The sequence below is a fragment of the Mauremys mutica genome, chromosome 1 (assembly GCF_020497125.1).
Source record: "Mauremys mutica isolate MM-2020 ecotype Southern chromosome 1, ASM2049712v1, whole genome shotgun sequence".
Classification (NCBI taxonomy): domain Eukaryota; kingdom Metazoa; phylum Chordata; order Testudines; family Geoemydidae; genus Mauremys; species Mauremys mutica.
This window is the reverse complement of record NC_059072.1, coordinates 95,424,042-95,447,609: the sequence shown is the minus strand read 5'-3', so window position 1 is coordinate 95,447,609 and position 23,568 is coordinate 95,424,042. Positions and strand designations below refer to the sequence as shown.

Sequence of the window (23,568 nt, the reverse complement as noted above, 5' to 3'; positions counted from 1 at the left end):
GCCCCTTCATGATCCTTCCCCCCGCCCCCAGGAGAGGGCTGGAGTGGAATTAGAAGGAACCACACACAACAGGTTCTAGTCATGTTTAGCTAGATGGTGTCCAGATACTACCATGATGGGTGCAGTATAGCAGCTTGACTAGAATCTAGACAGCAGAGACACCACTCTTCTGGATGAAGTAATGGTTAGAACAGAGGACTCCAACTCTCTCTGCTACTGACCCCACTGGTTGACCTCGGGCAAGTCACTTCACTGCTCTGTACCTCAGTTTCCCCATCTGAAATGGTATTTCCCTACCTCACAGGGCACTGCGAGGTTTAAGCAGTTAATGGGCCTTGTTCAGACTGGTGTAAGTAGGAGCAGCTCAGAGACTTTAATGGAGCTGGACTTGCTAATTCTGTATCTGAATTTGGCCCAGTGGTTGTAGAGCACTTTGAGCTCCTTTGGGGGAAGGTGCTAGAGACATGCAAAACTATGAACTCTCCAAGCGCCTCACCAGCTTCCCGCCTGCCACCTGCTGGGAAGTACAACACAGGACACTGATGTAGCCTCTACAGCCTTCTTGTCTCCTGCATCCATCCTCTGAGCCCACCCCAATCTATAATAAATACCACAGTGATCCCTACCCCCTAGGCATAACTCCATCGAGCCCCCAGCCCCCTGGCACCAGCTGTGGATCTGGTCCCCACTTGGCACCATGCACGTTGAGACTTGTACCCTGTGACGTTCTTGACAGAATTTGTAATTGTATAGATCACTGTTGCAACCACCGCTAAGTATTTGCAGCAAATATTGCACAAAGGTTGTCGTGTGAGGTGTCTATGGGAAGGATATGATTTGCTGATTATAATTATGTTATCTGTATATGTGTATCATTTTTGAAATTGAAGTTATGAATATTGACTCTACACTGTCTGTATTTCAAACGTATGCCATGCTTCTGGGTGATACCCCAGACAAGTTGGTGTCAGCTCTGCCTAGCCTGCTTCATGGCCCATTAAGGACCATCAGCTATATAACTGACCCATTGAGAGAAGGCAGACACACCTTGTGACTCCACAAGGTATGCAGGGACCTGCCTATGGACAGAACTATAAGATGCATCCGATGAATTGAGTATTCACCCATGCTCAGCTCATGCTCCAATACTTCTGTTAGTCTTTAAGGTGCCACAGGACTCTTTGCTGCTTTTAAAGATTTTTCTATATCATGTGCTGGATAGCGTGTCCTTGGGACAAAGAAAGCAAAGACCACACAGCAAGAGACTATAAAAGGCTGATGCCTCATCTCCATCTTGTCTTCAATCCTGCTTCATACCTCTGGAGGGACTTTGCTACAAACTGAAGCTCTGAACAAAGGACTGAATGACCCATCCCAGCTGTGGATGTACTCCAGAGACTTGAGTTGAACCTGCAGCTTATTCCATCACTGCTACAAGCCTGAACCAAGAACTTTGCCATTACTGTATGTAATTGATTCCATTTAACCAATTCTAGCTCTCATCTAGATCTTTTTCCTTTTATGAATAAACCTTTAGATTCTAAAGGATTGGCAACAGCATGATTTGTGGGTAACCTCCATTGACCTGGGTCTGAGGCTTGGTCCTTTGGGATAGGGAGAACCTTCTCTTTTACTGGGGTATTGGTTTTCATAACCATTCATCCCCATAACGAGTGGTACTGGTGGTGATACTGGGAAACTGGAATGTCTAAGGGAATTGCTTGTGTGACTTATGGTTAGCCAGTGGGGTAAAACCGAAGTCTTCTCTGTTTGGCTGCTTTGGTTTGCCTTGGTGTGCAAAGGAACCTCAGCCTTCAGCTGTACCTGCCCTACTCTAAGCAATTTGTCCTGAATTGGCACTCTCAGAAGTGTCCCACCAAGGGCAGCATCATTACATACCCATGATTATAAAAGAGTCCCTTGCCCTCTCTCTCTTTCCTCCCCAGACAGATCCAAACAGCCAGAAGCCTAGGACAGCAAAATAGAAGGCACAGGAAAATGCTCAGTAGCTGTTTGTGTGGGTGAGTCCAGGCTGGTGGGGAGGGTCTTTGCCTGTTTGCCAAGGGCAGCAGAGAAACCCTAGAACCAGCCCTATTCTTCCCCACAATTCCTGGTCTCCTTGAGAGAGACATCCCCAGCTCTCACTCAGCGCTGTTATCAAGACATCCCTCCCCTGCGCTCAGGGCAGCATCTCCGTCTTCTCTCGCTTCGGAAGCCGGAGTGAGACGAGTGGGACAAGGCACTGGGCTGGAAAATTGGCTTCAGGAGCTGCAATGGATTCTTAATGCAGCCCTTCTGGGCTATCTATATGGGGATACGTCCTGGAATGCATTATTTTGTTGATTTTTTTTAAGTGTTTTCTTTAGCTTCGTTATTTAAAAAGCGAGGATGCTTTTGATACATTTCCCAAGGCAACACTGACCAGGCTCGGTCACGCTCCCAGCCCGCCGCTGCCTGCAGGTCAGACGCCACACTAACGCTTCAATAGAGGATTCAAGAAGGATCTGTTAGCAAGAGGGAGAGTCACCGTCTTCATGGACTAAACTCACAATCCCACACCTCATCCTCTGTTACCCTTGTCCTTCCCCACCTTCAGTATTTGCATTATGGCCACAACCAGTACCAGGGCCCCTTTGTGCTAGGAGCTGTACAAACACACAGTGAGAGAGGATATGACAAAGGGCAGGGCAACAGCAGTGTCAGTATCTCTGTTTTACACATAAGGAACTAAGGCACAGAGAGGTCATATGACTTGGCCAGAGTTAGAAAAGGTGATCTGTCGCAGAGCCAGGCACTGAGCAGAGATCTCCTGCATCCCAGGCCAGTACTTCGACCACAAAACCAGGCCATTCATCCGTGGCACCTGGATGCCTCTTCTAGGCACCTCATCACTGGAGTATCTAAGCATCTCCCAGTCAGAGTATTTCTCTTCACAGCTCCCTGAGAGATGGGGAATAACAGCACTTCCCTGTTGGGCAGGTAGGGAACTAAGGCACGATACCTTTGAAGTCGTGGGCCTAAGTGACTTGCCCAGGATCAGACAGGAGGTTTACTGCAGAGCAGGGAATTGAACCCAGATTTACCCCAGCTCAAGTTTGGCCTCTAACCACCAGATCATCCTTCCTCTCAGCAGCCAGTCCCCATTCCCTTTAGATATTTAGGGATTTCTCTCCCCCCCCTCCCCCCAGCAATATTTGCTGCATGGGGATAGAAGTTACATGAATACAGGTGGTTAGTTGGCAGGATCACTCCTCAGTCCTCTGCTGAAAATGGCTATTGTGTGCATTTGTTTTTCGTGTACACCTCCAATCCCCTCTAGGGGGCAGGGAACCAAGGCTATACCAAGACCTCTTCCCACACCAGAGCCCCGGACCAGAAATATCCCCTCCCCCTCCAGTCCCTTATATTTTACATAGGCTGCCCGGCAGCCCTCTCTCTATCCCCAGAGCTAGCACAACATGGCAAGCGTCCCTCTGCTCCACCGAGGTGTGTCACCCCTTCAGGGGGCAGTTCAGTCTCCTTGAGCAGTTTAATCTTTGGCTTCCATACCTGCTGGCCGGGGTCTCAGTTAGTGCTGTTGGTGCGGTGGCTGCGAGTTCCCAAGGAGCTGAAACAACCACTCATTTCCTGTAGGCCTCTAATACAATCAGCTGAGGGTACCTGGCAGGTCCAGCCTCAGGGTCATGTAATCACAGCAGGGCCCAACTTCCAGGGGCACCAAATCGTATGTGTGGCGGTGGTGGTGGGGGGGGGGGTGTTTTAGTTTTTACTCAGCCATTTGGGAGGGTGCCAAAAACATTTTCCAGCCTGGCCAATACACAGGGCTGGCCCTGGTCACTGCAGCTGTCCTAGCATGGAGGTGGAACGGATAACTGACCCCATGTCTTATTGCCATTCAACTGAACCACACACCGCAGATTCTGCAGCCTTACAATGAGTACGACCTATCTCCTGGGGCTTTAGACACCAGACAGACATGGGCACACTGCCAGGCCTGACACATGCCCTCCAGCAGAGGGCAACCCTGCCCACATACCAGCACATTGCCCAGGCCCTTGGCTGTAATGTAGTGTGCAATCTGCAGCCATGCAACTTGCTATTGATTCCACCCCTTACCAAAAAAAAAAAAAAAGAGAGACAAATTCTGGTGTACGGTAAGTTTCTAGCCCTCATGGCTGTGAAAATAAACCTTGAAAACAGGAACTAAGTTCAGCCCAATGCAACACTGACTTCCTGAGTCTGCAGACAGCCTGAAACAATAGCTGAGACAACCCAAGTCAACCGGATCCTACATCCACCCTGAAACCGAACAATGGCAATTTAGCACCGGTAACTGTTTCACTGCTGAACATTTAACAGAAGCACTTGGGCAATGTGCTCACCCCACAATCCTAAAGTGAATCCAGCGCCTTCCTGGGTACCACAAGCCACAACTGCCCCTTACTCAGTTACCAAAACCACCTGATAGCTTTTTACCATGCAGTTTATACAGTCTCCCTTGTAAGCGTCACTGCCTCCAGCGCACACCCTACTGGCCTGGGGTGGCCCTGCAGCATCTCTGCCTGAATTTCTTCTCTTCAGGGCTCCTTAAAAACACCACAGTCCAAGGCATTCAAAAACAAGACTCCTCTTCTAGGGTCCAGTTTATTAAACCCTTACACAGTTTCCAGTTGCCCTCCACTTACTCTCCTCTAGCTCCATCTGGACTGGCAACAGAGTCTGTCAAAACAAACGGAACTCAAAGCCAACAGCCCCTCCTCTGCAGCATGTGCTGGGGTGCAGCGGTAACACCAGGCTCAAGAGAGCAAAAGTCAGGAGTTGGAGCCCCCCCCCAAAAAATCACAAGTTGGGTTTTTTTGGGGGTTTTTTTAAGATTAAATTGTGGGGTTTGTTTCTGGGCCGTCTCTGATTTCTAAACTCCCCTTGCCCATCGTGTGTGACAGCGCTGCTCACTCCCAGTGTTACCAGGTAACAGGATTTCAGCCCCTCCTGCTGGAGCTCTCGCCCCATATCTGCCCAGCAATTAATTCTGCCCCCATCCACCTAGTTTCAGCACTTCCATCAGTCTCCTCCACCCCAGTTGTGCCCCCATCAGCTCCTGCCTCCTCCAGTTCAGCCCCCCACCTCACCTCTGCTCCTCCTGGGATTCTTCACCCTCCTTTCCCAGGCCTGGGGGGACTGCTGCAGGGTTCCCTCTCCCCCTACCAAGCAAGGGGGAAGATGCAGGGGCTGTTCATTCCTCCACCCCTTCCTAGGCTGGGGGCTGTGCAGGGAGAGAGAGGAAAAGGGGAACACTGTCCTGTCCCCATTGGTCACAGGAGGGGAGGGGAGGGGTAGGAACCAAGCCCCCCCCCCCGTGCTGCAGAACTCTTACTCTTTCTGCTTTGCCTCCCCTCCTGCCAGGATAGCACTGGGGTGCTGAGGGGATGGGGAGAGACAGAGAGCTCTGCCTGTAGCAGTTCTGATCCATTGCCCAGGCGGCCAGCAGCTAATCAAAGGGCTCAAATTCCCTAGGGGGCTGGAGCTTCTCATCCCATCCCAGACTGGTCAGTCCCTGCCCAGATCCTGTCACTGGTGGGAAGGAGAACAAGAAAAACAAGAGAAATAGCAACACTGCAATGCACTGCATTCTGCCTACCTGCTGCCATGGCTTGGAGGCCAGATCACAGGGCAGGGCAACAGGCAAAACAGCCTTCCCCTGCTAGCTCAAGGTCTTCTGAAGGAGCCTTCTTGCTCTTTGCATCACCACTACCATGGCCCTCAGCTTCAGCCAGTGCTCTCTCCAGGTGTCTTCTTTATCCACCCCAGAGGCCTGCCTGAGTCACCTGACCACCTTCATTTTCCCCACCTGGGGAGGAGAATGGTTGGCAGCACAGGCCGGCTCAGACCCATCTCGCCTTAAACTAAGGGCCAGTCACCCTGTGACATGCTGACCCAAACCTCTGCTGTATCAGACACAGAGAACGTGGGGCCAACATGAACAAAATCTAATCTCAAAATAAATGCCAGGGGCTACTGTCCTGACTGAATTGTTAATTCATTAAACCCTCCCAGATGTGTATTTAACAGCCATAGATCCCACAGGCTCCCTTGTGATGCAGAATCCAGGGAGCTTGTAACACCTTTCCGTGGTGTACATCCAGGCCTACTCCTCTTTCTTACAAGATCATGCTCACCTCCTCGAGTCCTCCTAGTCCTTCCCATGCTCAGTCAGTCTCCCCAGGCCTGTCCTTTGTATCTCTACATGTATTCTAGATGTAGTGAGTTGAATTCTCAGAACAACAGCCAGCCAGGTACCCTAGAAGGGCACCCAGGGACTCCTCCTAACACAGAGGAATCCCTGGGTGAGGCACAGCTGCTGCAGCCATAGTACCCCACTCCCTGGAAAGTGATGTCAGGACAGGAAAGGAACATATCTGGAGAGGAAGAGGGTGGAGAACCGCACATAACACTGTCAGTGTAGTGGTTGGCTGAAGAAGGCATAACTTAAGAGCATCTCCAAGACTGCTCTGCATTAGGCTGGAGCAGTGTCAGTCCCCAGCAGTCCTGAGCTCGGGGTGGAGCAGAAAGTGTGTTCGGGCCACCTTCCCTCCCCAGCCCAGATTGTAAAATCTGTACATCTGAGGGCTGGCTCATTTGCTTTTGCTGATACAGATAGGAAGTAGAGGCTGCTCAAAAGCTGCCATTAGATGTGTGCAATCAAATCTACATGCACAAAAATAGTATGAGAAGCCCTGGAGAACACACAGACCTTGGAGAAATTGGACATGGAAACAGCAGGAGGGGACCTGGAACCCAGGGGTGCAAAGTTACAGACAGGGGGCAGGGCAACAAAGTGGGGAGTGAACTGGGTGTGGGATGGAGGGAACAGAAAGGACCAGGATGAAGGTTGAAGGATGGTGCCAACAAGACATGGGAGGAGCTGGGATGTAGGAGGGAAATAGGGTAGACTTGGAGAGAGGCAATGGATAAATGGAGCAGATGCAGGGCAAGAGCAGAGATGCATAGCTCAGCAGTTTGAGCATTGGCCTGCAAAACCCAGGGTTGTGCGTTTGAATCCTTGAGGGGGCCACTTGGGGAATCTGGGACAAAATCAGTACTTGGTCCTGCTAGTGAAGGCAAGGGGCTGGACTTGATGACCTTTCAAGGTCCCTTCCAGTTCTAGGAGATAGGTATATCTCCAATCATTATTATAACATGGGCATGCCTTTGTTCTCAGTGGAATCTGCTGGGTGCTAAGCACCACTGCAAATTCAGCCATTCATCTCGCTCTTTCCCTCCCCAAGCTCATTTCCGTCACTCCCCACCCGTACCCTGACTTTCTCAGCAGTGCATCCTATGGTCACTCCCCCATACCAGGAAGTGCCCCTACCCACCTCCATCCCACCCCGGGCTGCAAGAGACAAGCAGACTCACACACAGACTTGCTCATTTTGTTTTGTTTGTTTTTTTGTTTCCTTTTTTTTTTAATAAGAAATTTATTGCAAATATAGAAATTGATTTTCTCCATACAGGAATCTCCAAGTTGAGGAAAAACGATTTCGTGCCATTCAGTTTAAAACAAGGAGGGAGGGGATACAAATAAAAGAAGATTAAAAATAAAATGTGTTCGTACACAACCAAGAGTCACAGGGTTGTTACAGGAGGAGGGACAGGAGCGGCTGGCGAGGAACCAATCCGGGCAGCTGCCTCCGGATCTGAATTACATTCAAGGGGTGCATGGGGTGGGCACTGGAGAGGGAACCGCTGGATCTCTGCCCTTCTCTGGCCCTCTGGTGTTGTTCTTGTGATGAAGCCATGTGGGTGGGAGAGCTGGGCTGACCCCACCCCTCACAACCAGCCTTCTCCCCAGCGTACCCAGGGGCAGAGGAAATGAGATTTCTAGACCAGGGGTCACCTAAGAGCAAGGCCTCATGTGGGGTGGGGAAGTGGAGGCAAAGGCCAAGTGTCCCTATGATGGTGTGGCCTGATGGGAGGAGGGAGGGAGCAGAGGACAAGGGGAAATCCATCCCTTCCAGGGAAAGGAGAGGAGATGGAGGCATCCCACCCAGAGAGGGTTGGGAGGAGCAGCACAGAGACAGCCCCTGGCAGTGTGGGGGCAGGTGGTCTGGTTGGGGTGAGGTACAGAGACAGGCCAGTGCCACAAGAGATTTCAATGTGTCACAGCCTCTACTCTTCCCTCCTGGGGTAAAACGCCAGAAACCTCCGGGGGAGGGAAGGGAAGGGACAGGATTCTCCAACACAGCAGATCCCCACGGGGAGATGAGTTAAGAACAACCCAACCACCACTACCAATAGCTTGCCTTGTTCAGAGAGACACAGATCCCAAGGCCAGAAGTGACCATGGTGATCATCTAGCCTGCCCTCCTTATAACATTGACTAGAGAACTTCACCAAACTAATTCCTAGAAGAGATTTTTTAGAAAAAAAGCCAATCCTAATTGAAAAATTGCCAGTGATGGAGACTCCACCACAACCCTCGGTAAGTTGTCCTAATGGTCAAATACCCTCGCTGTCAAAAATGTCCGCCTTATTTCCAGCCTGAATTTGTTGAGCTTCTACTTCCAGCCATTGGATCGTGTTACACCTTCCTGTGCTAGAGTGAGGAGCCTGTTATCAAATACATGTTCCCATGTTCCTTGGGATGCCATTGGCCAAGAAGGGATGCCCTACAAATCTGGGCAGCTTGATGTGTGCCAGGCAGTGGTTGGCCACCCCAAGGTGCCTCCCGTTGGGTAGCAGAACTTGCTATGCATTCCCCATGCTGAGCTATGCAGGGGAACTCCCTACATCCCAGGCTGAGGCAGTGGGAGTTGCAGTGGGCAGGTTCCAGATGGGAGGATCTGGGAGGATCTTCACCAACGGAGGCATCCATGGAGGGGGAGTGTTCCAAGATATGCTTCTAGTCACAGTTCGATTGGGCTAGTCTTCCAGTGTGGTGCTGTGAATGTCCCCACTTGGCCCACTGCTCTAAGTGCCAGCTCCCTGCCACGCTGCTGCCTGTGTCCAGCCCTACTAGGAAGTGGCACGGTACCCACAGAGAGGGACCAGAGCCACCCCATCAACCCAGCCTCCTAGATACTACTCTTGTCATCCGATCCTCCACTACTGCCTCTCAGATATCTTATCTGCTCCTCCATTCAATCACTTCGGTCTCCTCCATCCTCTCTTCCCTCTTTGTTCTCTCCTCCACCAGTCCATCCCAGCCCTGTCACTTCCTCTCCTCACCTGACACCCCTCCCCTAGTCCCATCTCTACATCTTTGCCATCCCTCGTTTATCCTCCCTTCGTATACTGTCACCCCTTCCTCTCCATCATCCCAACTCCTCCTCCTGTCAACCTCACCCTTCTTCCCTGCCCCCACCCACTTCCTCCTCTCCAGCATCCCCACCCTTTTCTCTCCTTTCCATTGTCCCCTCTCCCTCTTCCACCTCCCCTCCATTGCTCCAACTCCCCCACCTCCCACCTTCCCCTCTCATCTCTTTCCCTCCTGTCTTGTCCCATCCCTCCCTCCCCTCTAACCCCTCCCATCCATCTGACCCCTTCCATCCATCCCTCCTCTTGCTTTCTGCTGCCCACCCCCGCTTCCCTGTGCCCCTTCTCCTTGCGAGCTGCCTCAGAGAGACTCTGGCGGGCAGGGGCGCTGATTAGCATTGCAAACACATGGACACTGCCTCAGCCAGCATTTCTTGACATTAATTTTCATTTGTTGTTCATGAATATTTCACACCTGCCTCGGGAGGAATTGTACGACATAGGACGCAGGGCAGCAAGGAGTGAGCACTACAGCACAAGCGGGGGCTGAACTTAACATCTCTTGCAAGGGGAACAGCAATCCACTTAGGGTTCAGAGTCCATTGCAGGGGCACAGGAATCCAGTTCTGCTCCTTCCAATTGAGCAGAGATTCCTGTCCTCCCTGGAATGAATCCTGGGTTCTCTCCACCAGCACAGAAACAAAGCAAGAAACTAGCCATAAGCCTCAGGCTCTGAGTCTGCCCCAAGGAAACCCTTTCCTCTGAGTGGTTTCACATCTTGACAGTGGGAGGCACAGGAACTGCAGACAGGGCAGGAGACTCAGGGCAGCCCCCTTAACACATCCCTCCATCCCAATGGCATTAGCAGTTCCACCACACAGTGCACCCCGGCCAAGTTCCACCCTGCCAGCTTTCGGGGTGGGGGGGGGATGGAAAGAGTCGTCTCCAAAGCCCACTCAAGTCAGCAGGAGTCTTTCCATGGACTTCAGAGATCAGGCCTGAAGACATCAGAGGGGTCCTCAAAGCTGGGGCACTCCCTGCCACCCCAAACCAAGGCTCTGTCTCTCCCCTGACAGGCCTCACTTGTGGGTTCAGGCTGGAGCAGCTGCAGGGGGCTTTGCTCATGCAAGTGGCTCTATTGCCAACAGTGGGGGCTGGAGGAGGAGGGGCTAACGACCACAAGAGTGAGCAAGGGCTGCAGGGCCAGGCCTATCACACCTGACCGTGATGTAGCCACTGCCCTAACCAGGAGCTAGGAAACTTGCGGGGGATGGGGTGAGGGGGCTGGATAGGAGCGGAGTGAAGGGCTGGGGCATCATTCAGCGGGGCACCCGGCTTGGGTTTTCTTTCGCATCCGCTCCCTCCAAAGATCTGAATTCTCTCGTCCAATCACAATGGGGTGAGGGTGGGGAGGGGAGGGACCAGGGAGAGGGAAGGGGTTAAATCTCAACGAACTGGCACATACACAACAGGTGTTTGCTCAGAAAAATACAGTCAAATCATCATGCAAAGATAAGGTTAGATCTGCTCATTTCAGCCATAGCGTGTGTGTACTTCGCTGGCTGTCCTTCCCATTCGCCAGCCAGCGGCGGGGAGGAGGGGTGGGCTGTTCCCCCTCCCATCCCCTCAGAACAGTCCTCTTGTGCAAACCTTCCCTCCCCCACCCCAAGGCTGGGGGTCACTGTGGGGCAGAAGGAGCTTGGGTTGCACACCCCTTCGAACCCACCCCAACCCCACTCCAGGCAACAGGAGGAGTTTCTCCTTCCAGGAGACCAGCAGCAGCCCCCCACCCCTTCACCCACCCCCCTTATTCTCCATCTCCTTTCTTCCCCTTGGGGATGGAATGGGAGCTGAGATCCTGGCAAAGTATAGCCCCCCAGCTCACCCCACACCATGTGGCCACGTGGAATAGCTTATGGGACTTCCCAGGCACTGGCAGTACCGTTGAGAGAAAGCAGAGGGGAGAGAAAGATAACAGGACAGGGAATTCACAGGACTTGGTCCCCCGCCAACCCCCCAGCAGGTTCTCACCCTTTCCTGAAATGATGGGAGTCAGCATCATCTAACCCCTTCCCTTCATCTGCAGGCTCCCTTGTTTCATGAGCCCCCTGGAGTTGTTCTGAACCCCCGATCCCCATGCACCCTTCCCCTCACTACTCAAGCTCGGGGGCCAGAGGGGCTGAGTTACGACCAGGGTCAACGCTTGGCAAAATAGCCCATGATGCACGCTGACAAGCAGAGGGGTCTGGGGTTGTATTAGGGTATTTAACATTGGAATTGTCATAAGGACTATGTCCCAAGATCCCTTCCCTAGGACCTTCATTGGGTTTATACCCCTAGGATCCCTTCCCTAGGAGCTCCAGAGGGAATACACTTTGCAATCGCCACATGAAATAATCCCCTGGGACTTACCACACCAGCCACTGGATGGTGCTATTGCCCACTAATGCCGAGAATCTGTTTGACAGACTAGGTGGGTGAGGTCGATGGCTGGAGAGCTGGTCTCTCTAACTAACAGAAGTTGGTCCAATTAAAGCTATTACCTCACCCAGCTTGTCTCTCTCCTATCCCGGGACCGACAGGGCTACACCACCACCGCATATGAGAATCTGTTTATACTAACTAGCTCCTATTAATAGGATCCAAGCTGTCTGACAGATACTGGTACCTGTGCCCAGTGGCTGCTGTGGAGAGATACCCGTGCCCTGTACTCTTGTCTCCCCTGGCCCTCACCCTGCAACACAGCCAGTAGCGTAGCTAGGGGGGGAGCAGGGCAGTGGCCGCTCCCCCACTGAGCACAAGTGGCGCCTTTTTAATTTTACTCACCCGGGAGCGGGAGAAAAAAAAAAGGCGCCACCCACTGCGGCGCTTTTACTGACAGGGCAGCGCTCCAGGTCTTCGGCGGTACTTCAGTGGCGGGACCTTCACTCGCTCCGGGTGTCTTCGGCAGCACTGAAGCTTCATTGCCAAAATGCTGCCGAAGACCTGCGGAGCGAGTGAAGGTCCCGCCGCCGAAGTACCGCCGAAGACCCGGAGCGCCACCCCATCAATAAAAGCGCCGCGGCAGGTGGCACCTCTTTTTTTCCGCTCCCCCTGTTCTCTCCACCTGGCTACGCCCCAGCCAGCGCCTCTGACCATCCCCTGGGCTCTGAGCAGCTCCTCAGAGGGAACACCCCCTTCCCAGGCTCTGTGCGTGGCCTGGGGACAGAGGCTGGAGCCAGTCGCAATGCGGCCTCCCCCTGGAGAGACAAGCTCAGACAGTGTTGGACGGGAGGAAGGGGAGACTTTGGCCTCTGCCTTGCTCCCATCTGAAAAAGGGGAAAGATTGTCAAAGGTTGGGGAGGGGGCAGCCAGTTGCACTTGAAACAACCCCCTCCCCGCAAGCAGGCTCCCCCACAAAGGACACGGCCGGGGATTTGGTGGTTGCCAAAGATTGTGCTTTGTTGGTTTGTTCAGAGGGGGAAGGGAGGGCAGTGGGCAGTAGCCCCACCCACCCCCGCCTCTCCCCAGTTGGCAGGGAGCTAGGGCCCAAACGCCAGGGAGCATTGCTGGGATTGGAGCGGGCTGGGCATGTGGGGTTTGCAGGCACACTGAGGATTCCCTCTGATGGGCAGGCACCCTGGCGAGTGGCACAGAGGACCAGCCCAATACAGAGGAGGAGGAGGCCTGTTGGAGTTTTGCAGAGGGCAGTGAGAGAGCTCAGCCCAGGAGCTGATAACTCTCCCATCCCAATACCACCTCCATGCAGAGCCCACAAAGGGAGGGCCCAGGAAATCATCCCCCAAGGCTGCACCCTCCTCCCTTGCCCTGGAACCAATCTCCTGGGCTGTACCCCCTTTCCCCTGGCCATTCCCCACTCTCTCTCCCTCCCTCCCATATTTTACCCCTCTTCTCCAAGCTCTCGCCTATCCGTAGGAGGCACATGTGCCCCATGTGTGTCGAATCCAGGTCCCACACACTGTCCTCTCTAGATCCAGCCTTTTTACACATCCAGTGTAGTGGGCAACAGAGAGCTGCCCCTGGTCACATACACTCATTCTACCCCCCAGCCCCCAGGGAGAGGGGGCCCTGCTCTGGTCTAGATGGGTGGGAGGAGGCATAGGAGCATCTTGTGATTGTTATTGCTCCCCTAGGCCAGTGGTCTCCAAAGTGGGGTGCGCAAGAGGATCCTTCGGGGTGCGCGGCAGGAGGAGCGCCCCTGGAGAGCGCCGCTTCGGCAGTTTGGGCGGGAGTCTGAGCACCTTTTTTTTTTCTGCTTCGGCAGTTTGGGTGAGAGGCCGAGCGGTTTTTTGGTTTTTTTTGGTCGAGGTGGCAAAAATAGTAGAGCTGGCCCTGTGGTGCAGCAGGGGGTGCATGCTCAAAATATTTTTACTGATAGGGGTGCGCGATCAAAAAAGTTTGGAGACCACTGCCCTAGGCCCTCCTCAAGGGTCTGATCCCCCACCTCCAAAGCACAAGGTGGGGTGCAGAACCTGCAGCACAAATGAAGGAGGTGGGAGATGCGTGCCCCTCCCCAGCTCTGGGGCGGGGCGGGGCAGGGGTGGGGTGAGAGGGGGAACCCTTCAGATCTCAGCGCAGTTGGGAAGTCCCGTCTTCTTCCCCGCTCCCCCATCACCCTGCCATTAGCAAACCCCACTTTGCCATGCCAGAGAACATGCTCCCCAGCATTTCCTGGAAGACAACTGGACTGTTCGGCTGGGGCTGGGGGTGAGGGCTCCCCAGGGCCTTAGAAAGCCGGTAACCTCTCTTCTGAAATGCACTGGAAGCAGGGAGAACCCTGTGCTTTGTGCCCTTCCTCAGTGAACGAGGGAAGCTGATGTGGCCATGAGCCAGGGGACCCAACCCCCCAAGCTCAGGGAACCCTAATGGAGTCCGAGGTGGAGGAAAAGGAGGGAGAGCCTCCAGTTACATGCTAGAGTCTGTACAAACCCCACAAGTCTTGGGGAGGTGGGAGGAAGCCTTGAAGACCCAAAACCCTTAAAATGTCAGGGAGGGGCTCTTTGTTTGGTGACATCCCCCATTTTCTTTTGGTGGGGGCCGCCTCCCAAGGGAGTAAGCAGAAGCCCCACCCTCATCCTTAAAACCCCCCACAATCTGGAACAAAATAACAACAGGAACATAAAAGCGATGGTTAGTGGTTTAGTCTAGGCCTGGTTAGCATCCTTCTCTGCCCCCCGCCCATGCCTAACCCTCTCTTCGTCCTTCCCTCCCGTTAGCCCATCAGCGTCATTACCACAGTGTCAAAGCAAGCGGCTCCTCCCAACCAGCTGCAGGAGGAACAGTGGTCCCCATAACGCAGGAGAGACAATTCATTGCGGGAGTTTGTTTTTTGTTTGCTTTCTTTCTTTCTTTTTTTTTTTTTTTGTAAACTTTGTAAGAAATGGTTCTTGGTTCGTTTTTGTCATGGGGGAGGGGCCTATTCGGTTTTTGTTCACAGTCAAGTGGTTCTTTTGTTGGTGGTTGTTGGGTTTTTTTCTTTCCTTTTAAAGAGAGAGTCACAACTTCTGCTGAGCGGAGACGCCTTTCCAGTAATCCAGGATGTCGTGCAGATCCTCGTCCTTGGCAAACTGGACTTTCTTCCGCAGGGCGTGGCCAGCCGCCATGTAAACCTCCTCCCGGTGGTGCTTCTTGTAAGGCCGGAAGCGCTCCCAGATCTTGTGAGTGCTCTCAGATGAGTACTCGGGGCTGGAGGAGTAGCCCGAGAAGTAGTGTCTGGGGGAGAGCTGGGAGTATGTGGAGTCCCGCTTGGAGCGGGAGAGCGGCTTAAGGAATGACACCCGCTGGCTCAGGGTGTCGGCGCTCTCCTCGTAATACAGGGCCGGGAAGGAATGTCGGTGCTCGCTGCAATGGTAGGAAGGTTTGACCTCCAGGTGGTGGATGGCGCCCGGGGACACCAGGGGAAGACGATCCAGGGGGCTGTTGAGTGGGCTGCCTTTCTCGATGTACTTGGAATCCGACTTGCTCATTGGCGGGTGGTCTGGCACGTCAAGGCTGAAGACCTTGGCACTCTTGATGGAGCCGCTGGATGAGACGCTGCAGGTCTTCCTGGCCACAGCCGCATCCGCGCTCAGCTGGCGCTGTAGGGGGTGGTGGGAGCTCTCCTTGTAGGGTGGTGACAGGAAGCCAGGCCGCTCCAGACCACCCGAGGAGCCAGCGGGGATGGACTGGCACTCAAATGCCATGTCCGAGTCGACGCCGCTCCCTCCTCCCAGGAAGGAGGCTGTATCCAACTTGAGGGCATCAATGCAGTTGTTGATGATCTGGTTGACCTTGTCTACCTCCTTGGCAATGGTGGAGATCTCAGCTGCTGAGCCTTGGCCGTTGTCAAGCTCACGCAGATCGTCGTCCCGCTGGGCTCTCTCCAGGGCATCCCCGCCACCCGTCCGCACCTCAATGTAGTTGCCCTTGGTAGTAACTTTGGGGGTCTCCATCCCAGCCTCCATTGACTTGGACGGGGGCAGCTTCTCCCCGATCATGGAAGGGATGGAGGACATCCGCGAGACAGGGATGACGGGCGGCTCGCCCAGCTTCTGCGAAGAATGGACAATGGAGCTGGTGTCTATATCCGAGCCGTAGCGCATCTCCAGGATGGTCTTCTTAACATTGAGGGACTTCTGCTTCTCTTCCTGCATTCTTCGCTTCCTCAGACAGTAGTACACCACCCCCAGGACGATGACCATCCCAAAGAGGCAGCCCAGGATGGTCATAATGTAGTGAGTGGTGGTGGAGGTATTGGGCACTGGGTCCTCCCTCCCCTTGCTCCTAGTGGCAAAGGACAGGCAGGTGTGGTTGTAGCGCTTGGAGTTGCGGATGGAGGCCACACAGAAGGTGTAGTCCGTGTGGGCCTTCAGCTTGCTAAGGGTGACATACTCCTTCTTGTTCTTCAGGGTCGTGACATCAGAGACGTAGCTGTTGTTGTACTGGACCAGCACGTACATCTTGCTGAAGGGCGAAGGGATCGTCACCACCAAGGTGGCTGAGGTGATGGTCACATGGTGCAGCTTGATGCTGGGGTTGAATGAGGAGTCGGTGGTGGAGGAGGCCGGGGGCTCGACGGATAGGAAGTCCCCGGGGTTGAACCCCGAGTTCTCATCCAGGTCTCTCTGGGAGTCAGGCGTGTAGGGGGTGGGGTTGATCCTTGAGAGGGATGGGATGGTGCCTCCCCGGCACATGGACTGGAAGATGGTGATGGCATTGCGGTTGTGGTGGGGTCGAGGCATCAGGAGAGGGTAGCCGGCGAACTCCCGGGGGGTCTCACACTGCAGCCGGTCGTAGTTCTTGGTGACGTTGTTGAAGACCACCAGCCAGGTAAGGAAGCTGTAGAGGCTGCAGTCACAGTTGAAGGGGTTGCCAGCTAGCTCGCACACCATCAGGTTGCTCAGGCTGGTGAAGGTGTTCCCCTCCAGCCTGCTGAGCCGGTTGGAGGACAGGTCGATGCTGATCAGGCTGGGGCACTCGGAGAAGGCGGTGGGTGTGACCACCTCAATCAGGTTGTGCTGCACGAAGAGGAACTGCAGCCTGGCCATGCCGCGCAGCATGCCCTCTGTCAGGTTGGTGAGCTTGTTGTAGCCCAGCTGCAGGACCTGCAAGTTGGCCTGGCCCATGAAGGCCCCGTCCTCAATGTAGGAGATCTCATTCTTGGTCAGGTTCAGGTCTGTGAGGTTGCTGAAGCGGTTGAGGGAGGAGTACAGCACCACCTTGAGCTTGTTCTCATTCAGTCGCAGGTCATGCACTGTGCTGTTGATGTGCTGGGGGATGGTCTCGTAGGGAGGCTGGTTCTGGCTGCAGATGGCCAGCCACACGTAACCCTTATCCCCCTCGATCAGCCAGCAGTCGCCACGCACCGTGCCAGGGGACAACACACAGAGCAGGGCGGCCGCCCACAAGCCCAGGCGCAGCATGTTCGGATGCGGCGCCTCCCCCCTCCCCCCGCAGGCAAAAAAGAAAACAAGCCTCTGAAGAGCAAAGGGAGGGGACGAGAGGCGACGCTCCCTTGCTGGTTAGCGGCAGGAGGGCACAGTCACCTCAGTTCTATCCGGTGCCGTCACCAACATTTTTCTTTCCCTCCACGCCAACCCCGGGGTGTAGAACAGCAGGGGGCAAAATCCACTCCTTCCTGCCGCTCCCAATCCGGGAAAAAAGGGGGGGGGAGTGGAAATCTGTGCTTCTTTTTAAAACAAAACAAAAATTAAACAACTGATCTTCTTGGAGGCTCAGGAACGACACCCCCCCACACACACCCTCCCCGCCTTCCCCCACGACCACGAGGTGTCACGGAGGAGCTGCCTCTTCTGTCGCTGGGCTCCGGAGGGTGCTCCTCCTCCCCCTCTCCTGGGTCCCCTCCGAGATGCTTCAGAACTTCAGTTCAAACATCTTGAAAACAAAAATATAGAGAGCTAGAGAGCGAGCGAGCGAGAGATCCATCTGTCACCGGAATCTGGAAAGGAAACACACGAGAGACAAGAGGAGGCATCAATCAGGGGGGCTTTGAAATACGGAAATAGACAGCTAGGGTTGTTAGTTTCTTGGGGATGGGGAGGAGCAGAAAGAGAGCGTTGTGGGTGGGGGGAGGCGGTATTGCCTGTGTGACGTTATTGATATAAATGGGGACCATATAGAACATGGGTTGCAACCAAGGTCCTGTAGTGGCACCAAATCCTAAGTAAAGGGGGTCATATAAGGTGTCTAAGACCAGGTTCTGGGTTGCTGATTATAATTATGCTGTCTATATGTCTGTATCATTTTTAGTTGAAGTTATGAATGTTGGCTCTATGCTGTCTGTATTTCAAGTTTGTGCTGTGCTTCTGGGGGAAGCCTCCCAGACAAGCTGGTGTTAGCTCTGCCTAGCCTGTTTGATGGCCCATTAAGGACCGTCAGCTACACAATGGACCCATGGAGAGAAGGCAGACACGCCTTGTGACTCAGCAAAGTATGCAGGGACTGGCCCATGTGACTCCAGGCTCCATTTTGCTGTAAATTTCCACAGTGAAGACAAAGAGATTCTTACACCTGGAAAAGTCTATATAAGGCTGATGCTTCATCTCCATCTGGTCTTCAATCCTGCTTCTGACCTCTGGAGGGATTTTTGCTACAAACTGAAGCTCTACACCAGGGACTGAATGACCCATCCCAGCGGGGGATGTTCCAGAGACTCAATTTGAACCTGCAGTTTACTCCATCTCTGCTGCAAGCCTAAACTAAGAACTTTGCCATTACTGTATGTAATTGATTCCATTTAACCAATTCTACCTCTCATCTCTACCTTTTTCCCTTTGTAAATAAACCTTTAGATTTTAGATTCTAAAGGATTGGCAACAGCGTGATTTGTGGGTAAGATCTGATGTGTGTATTGACCTGGGTCTGGGGCTTGGTCCTTTGGGATCGAGAGAACCTTTTTCTTTTATTGGGGTGTTGGTTTTCATAACCATTCATCCCCAGGACGAGTGCACTGGTGGTGATGCTGGGAGACTGGAGTGTCTAAGGAAATTGCTTGTGTGACTTGTGGTTAGCCAGTGGGGTGAGACCAAAGTCCTTTTTGTCTGGCTGGTTTGGTTGGCCTTAGAGGTGGAAAAACCCCAGCCTAGGGCTGTGACTGCCCAGTTTAAGCAATTGGTCCTGATTTGGCACTCTCAGTTGGGTCCCGCCAGAATCGCTCCGTCACAGCCTGCTACGCTGATAAGCCTTGGCAAAAGGATCCCTTGCAACATAATCTTGTATCAGTGATAGCCAGAAGGGTACTTGGGTTTCGTTACGTAATGGAATCACAGCCTGGTTGCGGGGTGGGGGGAGAAGGTGGGATGGAACAGAGGGAGGGACACGGCTGTGTTATGATCCGCTTAAAACTCCAGAGCATAAAGAAAACACAACCCAAGCCAACCCAGCCCCAAGGAGTTTCAGCTGCGGGTGTAGAGAACAGAAATCGCACCATACACAAACGTGCGCACGCCGACGATAAATAAATAAGAATCCCAACTAAATGGGGTTTTTTTTCCTTGATGCAAAATGATAAATAATTCATTGTTTGGATAACTGCTCTCGTTCCGAAAATAATTCCCTCGTCTCAGTGCAGGCGAGGGTTGGGGACAACGCGGCCTTCGCAAGCAGGGCTCAGAGAGGGATGTCTGTAACCAGGGGAAAGGGGATTGTGAGCGCCGGAGACCCACGCCGGAGCAGAGGGGTGTGTTGGCACAGGGCGGATGGGGGTTGTCAGGCAGAGCCCTCCAGTAACGGTTGGCTCCAGTACTTGACATGGGACAGGTATACAGAGCTGCATCCATGTGACGTGGGCAGCACATGCTGTATTATTAATTTTATCTATTTGTGCTCTCGTGGTGCCTACTGCCAGGAAGGGAGACCAAACTATTTCCTGCCCAGGCTGGTTAAAGAATCCAACCAGCTTCACCAGGATGAGGGGAAAGAATCATTAGCTGCTTTACCCCAGCATGGGACAGCACCCCCTGCCGGTAGCAGGGAAACATTGCTATCTTGTCGTCGCCCCCTCCTCAGGCTCGGAGACTCATCCTGACCTGGAGAATAGCACCCCCTACTGACACCAAGCCAACATCCTCTCTGCTCCATCCTGGAGTCCTCTCTTCCCAGGGGCTGCCAACACACCCCACTTGTGTGAGAGATCCCCTGCTGGTGCCAAGGAGCCATCTGCTGTCTCCCTTCTCTGGCCAGATCTACACTTCTCCGTTCCATGCAGGAGCACCCCCCTGCTGACACATTCCCATTCTCACACTGACCCCCTCTCCCACTATGCTATCAGTGCATCCCCAGCCTTAGCTGAGTGCCCTCTACTGAGGGCTAAGGAGACATTCCCATTCTCCAACTGGGGCACAGGTGGGGGGAGCTGTAAGAAATAAGGGAAAAAAATGCATCTTAGTTATTTAAGATTAAGGATTCTCTCTTCATTCTTCTTTTTTTTTCCAGAGACAGTCACTAAAGATATTGCTAAACCCTTTGCTGCTAAACCCCAACCAATTTCCAATGCAGAGATCCGAAGGGCATAAATAGAATGAAGAAGTGGCCGGGTGGGGTGGGGTGGGGTGGGGTGGGGTGGGGGTGAGCAGGGAAGAAAAGCAAACCCTTGAAGAAGGAGGCTTACGTCTGTGGAGAGATCTGAGCTGATCTGGGGCTGCAGAATTACCAGGGCAGCTGGATTAAGGGATCAGAGATGGTGTCAGAGAGAGAGACACTTGCATATTCAATAACCCAGAAAGGAAAGCCAAGAGCCAAAGGGGGGGAGGGAGGAAGGAGTGGGGGAAGGGCAAAGGACGAGTGAGATCCAACCAACAAGACGGAGGAAAAGACCCCTTCCCCACCGCTGACTGGCTGAGGCCTCCACCCTTGTACCACCTGTGACCACGCAACAGCCCCCGGCTGAAGCACAGGGGGTGGTGGGAGCTCTCCTTGTAGGGTGGTGACAGGACTTTTGCTTTGGCCAGGGACTGTGCTGTAGCAAGTGGTGCTGGTTTCCAAGGTCTGGCTCCTCCTATCTTCAAGTCTTAATGTAACGATAAATAATACCCTGGCTCAGCATCCCCTGGTGGGTCGAGGGAAGGAGGCTCAGCTGGCCCCAGCCAGGTCACTGTTGATTTGCTCCTGTCGCTTCCTAGTGCACTTCCTCCGCTCCCATTGGAGCTGGCTTTCTCTTGCCCTTTTCTAGGGTATCTCCCTACCTAGGTCGGGCTGAGTGGTTTTTGCTGTCCCGCACCCTTACGCTATTCTCTTTGGCCCTCCCTCTCCCTCTGGGTTCCCTGCTCGCAGGTGCTCTTTCGCCAGCCAGCCAGCTCCACAAACACAAGGGAACAGGAGAAGCAGATAGACAAACGTATTGTTTCCAGAGAGAGCCCTGAGAGCAATACTCCCAACACACCCTCAAGTGGATTGTGGGAGCAGCCCCTTGCGGGGAGGGGAAGAACCTCACACACACAAGTTATTTCACCTTTGCTACTGTTTGGCTTGGCAACCTCCTCTCAGCTAGTTGTCCCTCAATGCCAACCCCTCTTCACCATGGACGCAGTGCCCAGACTCTGTTTAGCCCCGGCGTGCTGCTACTGCCTTCGGCCCATTTCACTATGTTGGCTGGAACCGCCGGCAAAGCAGGAACTGCCGCAAGCTCCCAGGCTCGAGTCACCGGGCCAGCTCTGGGGTGCGGAGCCACCCGAGCGCTGGTGCAGGGTGGCACCTTCACAGCTGAAGGGGAGGCAGCACTCAGGACAGGCCCAAGGTTCCTCTCTCGCAGAGGCAGGCCTGGCTCGCCAACGTGAGTTGTGCAGAGGAGCCCCTTCCTGTGCAAGTCAGATCTGGCTGGTGCCTGGTGCAGGGGAGCGGGGACGAGGAGGAGTTTGCCTGTAAGAGCTGGTGGGCACCACGGCACACTAGTCCCCTATGGCTGTAGCTGTTGCTTCCCCTATGCTTGGCCTATACGCATGCTGGATCCATATGCAGTCCCCCTCCCATGCAAAGGGACAGCAGCGTCACACTTCCAAGGGTAAAGGGCACAGGGTGGGAGAGGTTTCCCCAACCCCAGCTCTCCTATCTCTGTGCCTTGGCTCCTGGCTCACCCATACGCAGAGTTCCTAGCCAATAAACTGGCCGGTCCTCACATTCTTGCAGCAAGTTTCACCAGCCCCCTCTCTCCCCCTGGAGTGACCCCCTGGACTGTCCTCCAGGTGAGCACCCCACGATGCCTCTCCTTCCTCTGCCCGTTCCTGCCTCTGTCATCACAGCCAAGGCATCCACCACTCAGGGGAGGGGAGGCAGCCCATGCTGTCCTGCAGCCAAGCCCTGCTATAAATCAGCCAGCAGATGAGTCCAACAATCCCAGGAAACAGCAGTGTCCTCAGTATTGGCCAGGAAGGTGCTGACACCACACTTGGCCACGATCCTCCCTCTTGTTTCTCCAAAGCCCCAGCAAGGGAGAAATTGATATGCATGGTGGGTGGGTGAGGGTGTGGGGGGGTGGAGGAAGCAGCTGCAGACTAGGGTGGCGGGAAGGGGAGTGCTAGGGAAATGCAGGTAAGAAGGGCAGGCCCATGGGGCCGGTGTGGAGGGAACCTCAGGAAAAGATGACACCTCCCAGAGCAGGGGGTTGCGGCCCCCAGATAATTTCCTTTGTGACAAAGTGGGAATTTTTGGTAATATTTTTATGAAGCCTGTGTGTGCCTCAGTTTCCCCTATACTTTGCATTGCTACCCCGTGGGGAGTGGAGGGAAAGGATTAAGTTTGCTCTCAGGGCAGCTAACAGACATGGGTGTGTATGTGTTGCCGAGCTGGCTGAGCAGACTGAATGATTCTGAAAAAGGACTGGCCTAGGCTGACCCATATCACTGGAAAACCCGAGAAGACACTGGAAAGCCCAAACACCGGGCTGCTGACACCTAGCAACCAACCACCCAGAGGAAGATTTCCCCGCCTCTCAGCAGGGAAGCTGAGCAGCTTGAGAACAAAGGCTGGAAAGGCGGGAGATGTAAGTTATGGAGGAAGCTGGGGGCTCACTCACCTGGGAACTGACTAAGGAAGTCAGAGAGAGACCCAGAGCCTGAAAACAGAGCTCACTACAGCCTGGCTGGTGAATTGCTCGGGGCTGACCAGAGAGGACTTTGTTTTAACCTTCAGTGCACTGTGCTAACCTAAGCACTTCCTATGCTGCGTTCTAGCTGACTAATAAACCCCACTGTTTTGACAACGCTGTGTTAGCGTCACTGCAAATGCTGGCTGAGGTGCATGAGTCCCTGACAAGTGCACAAGTCTCCACCAGGAGTCTGTCAGTCAGACTCAATGAGCAGAGCTCACAGGGTGAAGCAGGGGTGCTGAAGACCCAGAGGGTCAGTCTCAGGAGGCTCTGACACTGCGTGGGCTGCCCTGAAGAAAGAGTGAGACCCTTAGGGGGGTCTGGCACATCTAAGGGGTTCCTCTACCAGACTGTTCAAAAGCTGGGGGCGTAGCACTGATCCCGTGGATCCGTGAAAGGGGATCAGAGGACTGGGGGTTAGTGAGCCAGGGTGGTATGGAGGAATTGGTGGGGGGTGTCAGTGAGCCTTGGGGGATTGGAGGGGTCAGTGAGTCTGAGGGGATCAGAGGTGTGGGTGGGGCTCAGTGAGCCAGGGCAATATGAGGGGACCCAGGGGGGAGGGGGGAGAGTCAGTGTCTCAGGGGTATTGGGGTTTTTAGAGGTCAGTGAATTGGGGGCATCAGAGGCAGTGAGTCAGGGCAGTGCCAAGGGATTGGGGGGTCAGTGAGTCAGGAATATCGGGTTTTAGAGGGCAGTGAGATGGGGGGATCGGGAGGCAATGAGTCAGGGTGGAG

The 23,568-nt window shown here is 53.9% G+C and overlaps 1 protein-coding gene and 1 long non-coding RNA gene across 3 annotated transcripts in view; both read right to left on the bottom strand.

The window, feature by feature from the left end:
• Positions 1 to 13,144: 13,144 nt before the first annotated feature.
• ELFN2 (extracellular leucine rich repeat and fibronectin type III domain containing 2) lies at positions 13,145 to 17,494 on the bottom strand. The gene has a single exon (XM_045002205.1). The coding sequence runs from the start codon at positions 17,154 to 17,156 to the stop codon at positions 14,751 to 14,753; it is 2,406 nt and encodes an 801-aa protein (XP_044858140.1). The 5' UTR covers positions 17,157 to 17,494; the 3' UTR covers positions 13,145 to 14,750.
• Positions 17,495 to 17,547: 53 nt separating this feature from the next.
• The window catches only part of LOC123361980, a 54,609-nt gene continuing 48,588 nt past the window's right edge, over positions 17,548 to 23,568 (bottom strand). For both annotated transcript variants that reach the window (XR_006576306.1, XR_006576305.1), the window contains exon 3: positions 17,548 to 17,692. This is a non-coding gene — a long non-coding RNA (uncharacterized LOC123361980). The remainder of the gene's footprint in view (positions 17,693 to 23,568) is intronic.

What these genes read in the sequence shown, in the direction of transcription:
- ELFN2 (XM_045002205.1), bottom strand. Translation starts at nt 17,156, where the DNA reads ATGCTGCGCCTGGGCTTGTGGGCGGCCGCCCTGCTCTGTGTGTTGTCC.